We start from the raw sequence: 11,932 nt of genomic DNA, 5'->3' as shown, positions 1-11,932 counted from the left end.
TTTATATTATTATAAAATTGCTTTTGAACATATAATTTTATGAAAGTATTTTGCCTAATGCAAAGAACTTTTAAAAAAATAATCTAATTTACAATAACTTTATCATGAACTTCTTGTACAAAGAGTAAAAGCAAAAATTATATCAAACAGGTTCTTAGAGTACCAACAAGGGCCTAACAATGTAGGGAATCTTTGACCGATATTACCAATGGAGAAAGTTCATTACTTTTTGACTTCTCGTAACCTTATCTTTTGTATTATTTTACATTTAAATAATATCTTTAAACCTTTCTAATAAAAAAACCATTATTATATATATGATCAATTATCTTCCAGGAGAAATAGTTATAGTAAAATAAAGTTCATACAAGATGCTACTGCTTTGAAAATTTTGAGAAGCTAAGAAGTTGACCTTTTAAAACAAGATTATAAGAGGGATCTCACAACTTCTTTTGTCTCTGTAAGACACAACATCGACTTTCTTATACTCGTTTATGTGGGGTAAAAATTAAGGTATTGCCCTAATACCACCCAATCTAATATTATAATTAGGATATGCACATTTAATAATGACAATTGGTCAAGAAGGAAAAAAAGATTTATTTGCATATAATTCCTCATTGCTCTTGCTTCAAAAACAAAATAAAATTTACAAAATTTAATATAGTGTTATCTCTAGTCATATTCACGTAAGGTCCCGGTACACTCGTACGTCCATATTGTCTGCATGTACCTGCCGTACCCCGTGCTATATTCAACGACAAAATGAATTTAAAAAAATTAAAAAATTAAATCTATTTCTTTTCTAATGACAAAACACAATTGACGTTTGAAATCTTGAATGTAACTGTTAATTTTATTTAAATTAAACTTATCCTTCTATTCTCCTACATATTGAAAGATTTTGATTTCTTGAATAACTATAATATAATTTCTAAACAATAATATTATCTAGCAGTAGTTTAAGTGGAAATATATGATAAATGTAATCGAACGAGTCTCATATTCTTACATTTAATTAGATTAAATTGGACTTAACGTTCCAGTTAAATTAAATTAATCTTTGACCTCAATAGCTAATTATAATGAGATCATAATTTTTTGAAACGTTGAACTAAAATTGACTTTTTTTAAGTATAGCCTTCTGTTTGAGCATCCTTCATTAACGTTTATTTTTTTCTGAACTCATTTTCAACTACATATTTTTTTAATAAATTATTTTACTCCGTAAATTTTTTTTTTTTTTAAATCTACTTTTGATCATGAATCTTCAAAAAAAAAAAAAAATTATTTCACACAAAATCTATTCTAAAAAATGGAGGGAGCATAGTTTTTTAAATGCTAGCAATTTTGAGCCGGACAGTAGCCAGTCCCACCACATGAGTCATGAGAGCAAAATTTGAAGGGACCAATTGGACCATTGGATATGGCCCTCCATACAAGGAAAAAAGGTCATTCACAATAAAAGATTTGGATTCAGACATTCAGTAAATTTTGTATTTATGTTCAACCTTTATGTCTCCATTCTGGAAGTACAAACTTGTCAAAGATATCTAAACCCATTCCGTAATTTCCCTTTTTCTTTTCCTGGGTTTAAATTAGTAAACAATAGTCAATCTACACTAAAATCAAATTAAAACTTTAGAGTGCATCTGCTACCTCCCACTTTCCGATGATCCAATAAACTCACGGTACTGTATGGTCTGTTGGACTTGTGACCTAAATTTATTTTTTTTTGACGAAAAGTTTCATATATTTCACGTATTTTTATTAGAAAAATATTGTTTCTTTTAGTCCGAGCATTTTTTGTATTATTTTCATTTTTAAAAATATTGTTAGGGTTTATATTTGCCCCTATATATAGTTAGCTCTTATTTACAAGCTGATTTATTACAGAGTTAAAATAATGGGGAGATATACAATTGTTGTAATTCTTTCTTCATTATAGTCGAATAAAATTTCTAATTCCTCCGTCAAATTAAATTCTTTGTCTTTGTGTTCATCTTATTGTGATCAATACTTCATATCGTGTCGTATAACCTTGTTTCACTCCCAACAAGTGACATCGGAGATTTTGTTTTTTAATTTGTTCGAGGTTCTTGTTTTTGACAGAAAACGTGAAGTACGATATTCCATTTTTTGATCGCAACACTAGATTTTGGTTGTAACAAGTGAAAATGCGAGTTACAGATGTGTTGTTGGGATGTGATAAGATATCCTCAACTTGGTTGATGGAGGAGAAGCAAAGTAAGCATCGGAAAACACTTTCACAAATTTATCTTCATCTTTTGAAAAACATTTTTTGAGACATTTTGAAAGAGAATATGATAGCTATATTGTGGTTGAAGTTGGAGTAATTGTGTACGGCTAAGAGTCTAATTAGCAAATTGCACCTGAGACAGTGTTTGTATTCTCATCACACGATAAAAGGCAGATCATTGAAAGACCACCTAGCTGTCTTCAAGGAAATCGTTCCTGATTTGGAGACTTTAGAGGTAAAGTATGATGATGAAGATTTGACCTTAATTCTTTTGTGTATGTTGCACTCTTCATTTATTTCTTTTAGAGATACGATTTTATATAATCATGATACTCTCACAATTGAAAATACGTTGATACTTTATTTTCAAAGGAAAAGATGAAGCATCTGGTTGGATCTGAGACTAGAGATGGAGAATGCCTTGTTGTTCATAGTAGTCATGGAAAGGACGGGTGGAAATCTAGTTTCAATAATCAAGTTTGTTTTTAATCCGAGAAGAAATGGCACATCAAGAGTAATTGCAACAAGTTGCAGAATAAAGGAAATTTAGCTACAATAAAAAATACAGGCGAAGCCGATTTCAAAGAAAACTACTTAAGTGATGGAGATGTGTTGGCTATTTCTAAGAAGAGTTCAAATTTGACGATGATTGGATTTTGGATATAGCTTGTTTTTTTCATATGTGTCCAATCAAAATTTGTTTTCAACTTACAAAATTTTTTCGACAAGTGTCGTATTCAATTGCTAGGAACAGAATCAATAAAAATAGGTACAAAAATGCTAATTTTGTTGTGCGTGCTTTAAGTGTATTTGAAAGTATTAAGTCTAACAATGGGCATTCTACAAAAACATTTGGTGTTGATTCTATTACACGGTGTGTTTCAGCCATATTTGGTAAATTTTAAATTATTTGTAATTTTTGGTTGAACTCGAGGTAATGCTACAAAGGAGTGTTTGGATTCATTTATCCTAGTTGGAGATAGTGAAAATGGTTTGGTTCATTGGAGAAGTTAGTTTGGCTCATGTTGAAGAGTTCAATTCATTCTGTGTCAAATTTTTTCTCCAGAAAGTTTGGAGCTTTGTTCGTTGCAATGAAATTTGTGTCAAAGTGGAGATTATTAAGTTTATGATCCAAATTCGGTTGGATTATTTTTTGAAAATATTTTTCCTTTATTCCATGCATTTTTTATTGAAAAAATATTGTTTCCCTTATTTCACGCCTTTTTATATTATTTTAATATTTAAAAATATTATTAGGGTTTTGATATGTATATATAGTTGACTCTTCTTTACAAGTTGATTTATTACAGGAGTTAGAATAATTGTGAGAAATGCAATTGTTGTATTCTTTCTTCATTGTAGTTTAATAAAATCTTCAAATCTTTTGTCAAATTAAATTATTGTCTTTGTTTTCATCTTATAATGTCAATATTGCAATCTAACAAGTATTAGGATTATAAGGTACCGTTAGAAATAAAGGAAACGATAGAGAACGGAGAATTGAATTTTAAATTAATTTGCTCTCCTTCCCCTTTTCTCTTTCAATTCATTTCAATAACGGACTTTCTCTCTTCCCTATAAATTTAAAAAATATATATATAATAATAAATAAATTGATTTTCATGTAAATTTCAAAATTCGAAACGTTTTTGTTGATCCCATTAATTACGGGGATGGACATATTCATAGTTTGATCATTTAATTTGCAGTACTCATTGACCTAGCATTCAACCATGATCACGTATAAATTATTATTATTATTATTATTATTATTATTATTATTATTATTATTATTATTATTATTATTATTATTATTATTATTATTATTATTGCATAATTTAGTGTCATTTTTTTTATAGAAGTCAAAAAGTAGATTTAGAGAACTTCAACAATTGGTTGTTGTTGTCGTTTTCTCTTGTACTAGTTTCTTTTTCGGATTTGTACTTCTTATTCGGTCTTAATTCCACTATGCTGATTTGATTTAGCTCGTTTGATGGAATTTATTTCAAAACTTTTTTTCATTAAATCCAAAAGTTTTATCACTTATTCAAAATTTACTTTAAGTATTTATCAAAAGCCTTATTAAAAAGCCCCTCAGTTAGAAAACTTGGTTGGATGAGCAGCTAATAAATATTTTATTTGTAGCATGAGTCGAAAGAAAGGCGGTACCTTCATATGGTACCTCATATGCAAAAACACACAGACATTGAAATCCAACAAATTAATTGAAACAATTGTTACTGTGATGTAGGACATAATGAATACATTGAAAAAAGATTATTAGTAAAAATAGATCACCTTCTTGATTCTGGATCGATCCCATAAAATCATTTTGGAAGGAGAATGTCGAGGGGAACAACACTCACCGCTACGCTGTGACGTACAATGAATTTCGGCCGTTCGAGTTCGTTTAGGCCTTGAAACTAATTTTTAAAGTTTTGGCACTATTTTTGTCAATTCGTTTTTTTCGTTTTTTTTACAATTCTAATTTGTTTAAACTTTTTTTTCATTACTTTTAATCGTTCTAAACTACGTTTCCATGTAAACCCTTATAAATAAGGGCTTAGTTCGTTTTTTTTATTATTGCTCATTAATAAATTCGTAAAATTATTTTTCTTTATTATTTGGAGGATTCCAAATTTCTTGTTCTTTATATTTTCGCTTGAATTCTTTTCTTTCGCTGCGTCATGATGATGATGATGCTGCTTCTGTTGCTATGGATCACAACACACAGTGTAACGGAGTCCAGAGAAACTGTATACTTTCAAAGCAGTTTTTTGAATGCAGAAAGCTGTTTTTTTGGCATTCAACCTTGGATGTGATAGTTTTCATTTGTTTTACGAAAAGTGATACCCATCTTTTTCACCAACAAGCATTTAGGGTTTCTTTTTGCAAGATCTCTCTCCATCTCTAGATTTCTCTCTCTTGTTCTAATTAAATGAAAAAAAACAAAACAAAACGAAACGGAGAAAATCTAGTGAATTGATTTGTTGATTATATTGAAAATAATGTAAGGACAAAAGCATACATAAATGAAATTGGAATATATATCTGTTGTCTGCTCTCACGGACAACTACGCATATCTGTATCTGTATGTGTCCGAGAGAGAGAAGAGCCTGAGTGGTCAAATCACCCAAATTGTAAGCTTTATTGCTTTTGTTCTAATCTGCCTTCTGTATATCTTGCATTATTTTGTAAACTTTTTCAGTATCGACACAAGTTTTTTCTGTATTCTTGTTTCATTTCAGAAATTAATGGAAAGTGAAAATAAAATAAAATAATAAGGTCAAAAAAATATGGTTTAGACATGAAAAGATGCTGTTCAATGTAAAGAGGTCTCTGTAATGTCAGTGCTGAACGCGGCAATTGTAAGTGATGTCGAAGCAGAGGCACTACTTTTCTACCCGGGGATAGCAATCCGATGCTTTAGTCCACTCAGCCATCTCTCCTCATGGAGAGTTCGATCTGGCTTAGGATGAACGCTGGCACTAGCCAACCTTGACCCGTGTTATTTTAAGGTCACACGAATCGCTCCATCTATCCTCTTGAGGAGAGGGAAACCTCTGGTAAAATGCCCCCACATAACCCAGCAGATTACCCCTAGATGTCCCGTCCTAAACATGGAAAAATGCTTTTGGATATATTAATGAAATGACTAGGAAATTATGGCCTTTATGGTAATAATTTTATACAGTAACCTTCAAATAGTGAATTTGAAAGTGATCAGAAGGAGCCGGAGAGACACCAACTCTTTGTATGGTCACGATAGTGCATGAAGTATAATTTCTTTATCTTTTATTGTACTTTCCATCAAGAGATTCACTTTGTAATGTCAACCTAACATGTAATGAAATAGATATTCTCTATTCACACCCTCTCATGAGATACGCACTTAATAGAATCGGACAAATTTGGCGCAAAACAAAGCACAGAAGCAAATGGTGTGAAGATTAATTAATAAGTCAACTATTTAAATATCAACTCAGAAAAGTAAGTCAATTGACTTATAAATGATTCTAGAGATTTAACAAATGCATGAACATTAATCTACAATGTACGTAGTAAGGTTACTTAGAAAGTTATTCATTTCTTCTTTCAATTCACTAAAATTCAGAGTCGACTCAAACATTAGGCAAATTGAACGGCAATTAAGAGCTCTCGATTCGTGGAAGGATTTCGAAATTTTGAAATTTACATTTTTTTTTTCTCTTATGTTTGTCTTTTTATTAATTTATATTTTTTGTTGAAAAAATGAAGCAAAACATAGCCCAAACCAAAACAACATTCAAGATTTTTCTTCCTCTTCTCCATTTTTCCTTTTTTTTTCCTAATATTAAAAACTCAAAAGATGGTTGGACATCTGATAATGAAATCTCTAAAACATTTAATTTTCAAAATTGATAAATAAATCACTACAATAACGAAATATAAAAATTAAATATTAATTAAAAATTCCGTTAGAACTAAATAACAGCTAGAAGAATAACTTATAAATCTATAATAGTATAACGAAATAATAAAAATATCTGAACTTATAAATATAAAATATGAAAAAAAAAAAAAAATTTGTTCGTAGTAGTTACGCTTCATGTTGGTCCAAACAATATCAATGATTAAGTCAGTAATCGCCGATGAAGGAGCATTGATGGCCACTTAAGGTCTCAGTGTCAATAATTCCTTCTTAATTAAATAATTTTGATTTCAAATAGAAACACCAATAACTATATCATCGACGATCAACGATATAATTTTCATACTCCCTCATTGTTTGCTCCATTAATAATTTTATTTTTTCTAAATAATATCTCTTTGACGACTTTGTCTAAAGCTCCAAACTATTTAAGCCATCTCTACTTAAACCTTGTCCTTTTTTCCTTAATCAGCTTGATTAAAGAAACTCCTTTCCTCAATCTCCCAACACAAAAAAAAGGGGAAAAAATTTCCAATTAATTCGAATAAAATAAAATAAAAGGATGATGGGTTTGGAATCTGATGAAGGAGCTAGAGCACTAGACATAACAAAAGTAAGTACAGAGGATAGGTGCCCGCCATTTAAGGCTTTATTATCCCTATACTAAGGTCACCATTAGGAAATTGGGAACCGGGAAAAAATAAAAAAGGCTTACACTTACACCCCTCTTAACTATGACAACTACAGCTGAATGTTACATAGCTAATCGCCCCCATGCACACGTCCTTTTCTCACTCTTCTTCCCACTTCTGCCGCCACCCACCCTCCTTTCCTCCCCACACACAAATCATCGGGAATGGCAACCATACCCAATGTCCAAGAGTGTGTCTGTATACACATGCTAGTCGTGCTACGGTATATAGAGATTTTTACTAGATAGATTGATAGGTTGTCAATTGATACAATTTTATTGAATGTTGGATAAAAACAATTTCAAACCAGTTAATTCAATATTGTCACCTCATCATCCGTAAAAATCTCTATACATTTCATTTGTTCAAGGAAATTAATTCATATACAGACAAACCTTTCTATACATGTATGTTTACATGCATAGGCACCCCAATTCCCTCTCTTACTCTTCCTCGACTTGTTTGTCTTTGATATTTAAATAATACATTCGGAGAATCAGATCCAAGGTGGTTAATCTGTCAATCTCATCCATATATAAATACCTCGATCAGTCAATCTATCAATCAATCAAATCAGACGGAGGGAATCGTCATCAAAAAGAAAGTTTAAAGAAAAAATATGTCTTCTTCGTCTGCTTTTACACCGGACCACCACCACCTCTCTCCTTCGGAGCAGCTATGTTACGTCCATTGCAACTTTTGTGATACTGTCCTCGCGGTATATCACTTGTCATCCTCTGTCTATGATCAATTATCTCTCTCTTTTCACACTTCTATTAGTTGTTTATGTCCAGTTCTATCAACCCTTTTTTTTTGCTCGATGTTCTTATAAATGTATTTTTGTGCTCTATGAGTGAGATTTTAACTTATTTTTGTGCTTTGCTTAATTAATTAGGTAAGTGTTCCTTGCACGATTTTGTTCAAGACTGTGACAGTGCGATGCGGCCATTGCACCAACCTTCTGTCCGTGAACATGCGTGGACTGCTTCTTCCCAATTCAAATCAGCTTCATTTCGGACAGTCATTCTTCTCTCCTCAAAATCTTCTGGTATATGGTCTGAAATTGATAGGTTTTCCATACCATAGTGTACTTTTAATTATTAAGCATCTTAATTTTGATCTTTTACAGATTTAAGGTTTAAATTTTGCATAGTACTTTGTTGGAATTTTATCGTAGAATTATTAATCATTTTATCTTGGAAAATCAAGCTACGTATCGTTAATTATTCACTTTTATGTATTTTGCAATAATTGATAAGTTCATTTTTAGGAGGAGATTCGGAACTCGCCATCCAACATGTTGATTAATCAGCCCAATCCGAACGAGTCTCTGAATCCAGTTCGAGGAATAGATGAGCTTCCAAAGCCTCCAGTTGCTAACAGACGTGAGATTATGAAAACTAATTTTACTCTCCCCCTTATTAAATTCGACAAGTACTGGATCTCTAATAGTTAAATCCGAATATGTTGAAATTTACCACTAGGGTTCATGTCTTTTTCCTTTGTTTTTACCCTTTGAAAGTGTGGAATCTTTTAAGTCACAGTCAAAACTTTCAGCTATACAGTACTTTGTCAACTAATCAAGAAACTGAGAAAGAATAGCTAAGAACTTTGAAACTTAAACTTTCTATTTTTATTCTTTAACAATCTTGAACTTCACTTTCTTATTTTTTCTTATAAAGATTTTGCTTCCTTTCTTCAATGATTTCCAAGCTCACATATCCCATGGTTTATGAAAGCCTCCTTTAGACGTGCAGCTAAAGCATGGCAGTACATTCATCAACAGTTGCTTCTCCTCCACATAAAAACCTGTAGCTTTTTCCAAATCTTGTCAAACGCTAAAATTTGATAGACAATTTCCCTTTCGCTTCGTATAAGTTCATTTATATTTCCACAAGGTTGTCTAACAAAATTTCTCCCCCGGGAAATCAAGATAATGTGGGAACAGAAGAATCCAAGATGAGAAATAGAAAGATAGATCATTAGATAATGATGAAGTAATGAGAGATAGAGGGACATTGAATGCAGTAATCTACAGGTCAGCCAAGTTAATGTCTTCTTTTGTTTGTTTGTATTTCTGTCATGTTCAGCCCCAGAGAAGCGACAGAGAGTGCCATCTGCTTACAACCGGTTTATCAAGTAAGCAAAATATAATGCAATTATAAGTGCAAATACACCCAAAACACCCCTTCCCCCACCCCAATCTACTGACCCAACTTGGGTATTTCAGTAGGGCGGTGGGGAGGGGTTATTAATAGTTACGGCTTTATTATTACTTTAACAGTTTCTTTTCTGGTAAGTTCTGAACAACATTATTTTACAATTTCTATAGGAATTAACAAAGGCATTCGCCTATAAACAAATCTCAGAAGCATCTAAGAATGATTTTGACTCGTATCATGAAATTGCAGGGACGAGATCCAACGTATCAAAGCTGGAAACCCGGATATAAGCCATAGGGAAGCCTTCAGCGCTGCTGCAAAGAATGTAAGATCCAAGATAAAAAAAACAATACCCTCTATGTCTTAGGGGTTTCTTTTCTTTAACTAGGGTTTCATTTGAGTCATGACGTTTATATTTTTTGACAGAAAAAGGTTTATGTTTCTTGTTTTTGCTTTCATTTGTTTCCTTGCTCACAGTGGGCCCACTTCCCACACATTCACTTTGGACTTATGCCTGATCAACCCGTGAAGAAACTTAACATGTGCCAACAGGTATCTCAAAACCCTAGATGTATTTGATCTAATTTTTGCCCCTCAGTACTTATGTATTTGATCTAATTTTTGCCCCTCAGTACTTATATGATACTTTAAAATGTGTTATTAACGCAGAAAATTCGCTAATTCTTCAAGATCTAATAGCATGTATGATAGGGAAAATGAGTTAAAATGAAAGTAAATAAGTTAATCCACACCACCACCACCACCCACAAATCTCCACCGCGCGACACTACCATCGTCACCACCACTTATATGCGAAGGGCATTGTCCCTTTGAGGTTGCAATTATTTTTATGCTTGAATGAAAATCATAAACCATAGTCATGTACTATTGTGCAGGAAGGAGAGGATGTTCTGATGAAAGATGGGTTTCTTGCTCCTGCCAATGTGGGTGTATCTCCCTATTGAGAAAGTTATCTTTAGTTTCTGCAATTAGTGTTTAATGTTATGCTTTCTTTCAAGGAGACTGTTTTTATAGTTTATTAGTTTCAAAAAGACAAAAACGTGGTGGGAGAGGATTTTGATGTCGTTGGTTGCATGCTAATGCAACTACTAATCTTTGTGGAACTCATCTCACAATGAACTTTGCATATATTAATATTTCTCACGGATTATGCTATTAAATCAACGTTTCTATTTCCATCCATTCATGATTTAGCTTATAATTTAAATCCCATCAATTAAAATTTCGAGCTTGTGGCGTTTCCTAAATTTTAATAAGTAGTAATGAAATTAAATTTAAGGAATTCTGACAAGAGATGGACTTCAATACGGTTTTATTTTCAAATGAGGCTATGAATATATAAAACAATTTTCTTTACTTTGTTTTTCTGACATTCTAAGTTTCTCATGCAATGTATTGCTAATATGTGTTATTAAGCTCACTGTCCAAGAAAATCTCGAGCTACATCTATTATATCTAATAATCAGAATTTCATTGAGAAAAGTATCAAAATGCTATGGCACATGTTGACCTCGTTTTTTGTCAGAGTGACGTGGACAATAGATGCTGAGCTCACATGTTCACGCTAGCAAATTCCAAAATGTTTTTCCATCGGAGGGTTTGGCTGAAGGAGGTCACTATTTCATGCATGCGGGAGATGCTCTATTATATGAGATAAAGATGTTCATGCTCCAGCAATAATTTTAAGGACGATTGCATATTAATAATCAATCACGAACAACTCAACTAAAGTAAGATAATCATATACTCAAGCAAATAAGCGCGTACAAAAGCAAGAGAAAGAACAAAGAATAGCTATAAGTGTAAAGAGTTGCATTAGATTCAAGTGTTTACAAGAGTTGGTATTTATAGAATTCTAGCCAAAGTGGTGACCATTGGATGAAGGAGCACGTGGCTCCATCTCCCAGGTCGAAACATCATATCACTAGCTTGCTATACATTTAATATATTGAAAATGGGTTAGCCACTCTACAAACTAGTCTGATAGGCTTAACGCATTCATTATTACAAACGTCATATCAATCACTCCTATAGATTGCCTGCAGATCTCGTAAGAGCTAGTGAAAGCTTCAGTTGGTCAAAGAAGGCTCAGAATGGAGAGCCTCGGAAGCTTTCCTTTTGATTTCGACACTCTTGTTTTCCACCTTTAGGACATGGGGTTACTAAGCCTCGGTGGCGACGCGTAACAGTATAGTCAAATTTCAATGTAGGGTTTCTCTGCAGAAATTATTCTGTCACAAATGGTATTACGAGTCAGCTTAAGTATCATTCAAAGATTTAGTGAAGCAGGATCACATATTACACTGCCACGGCAGTTTTGGATTTCATAAAACGTTCAGGAGAGAGAGGATTTATCAGGTTCATAATTCACTTCTCATGAAATGC

The 11,932-nt window shown here is 32.4% G+C and overlaps 1 protein-coding gene across 1 annotated transcript; it reads left to right on the top strand.

The window, feature by feature from the left end:
* Positions 1-7,800: 7,800 nt before the first annotated feature.
* Positions 7,801-10,707, top strand: LOC111383834 (axial regulator YABBY 1-like). The gene is made up of 7 exons (XM_023007995.1): positions 7,801-8,082; positions 8,260-8,412; positions 8,635-8,749; positions 9,455-9,503; positions 9,776-9,851; positions 10,004-10,078; positions 10,423-10,707. Exons 1-7 carry the CDS (start codon positions 7,984-7,986, stop codon positions 10,489-10,491), a joined length of 636 nt encoding a protein of 211 aa, XP_022863763.1. The 5' UTR covers positions 7,801-7,983; the 3' UTR covers positions 10,492-10,707.
* Positions 10,708-11,932: the final 1,225 nt, after the last annotated feature.

The sequence above is a fragment of the Olea europaea genome, unplaced genomic scaffold, assembly GCF_002742605.1.
Source record: "Olea europaea var. sylvestris unplaced genomic scaffold, O_europaea_v1 scaffold2771, whole genome shotgun sequence".
Classification (NCBI taxonomy): domain Eukaryota; kingdom Viridiplantae; phylum Streptophyta; class Magnoliopsida; order Lamiales; family Oleaceae; genus Olea; species Olea europaea.
The sequence above is the reverse complement of the archived record's forward strand: the minus strand, read 5'-3'. Positions and strand labels throughout refer to the sequence as shown.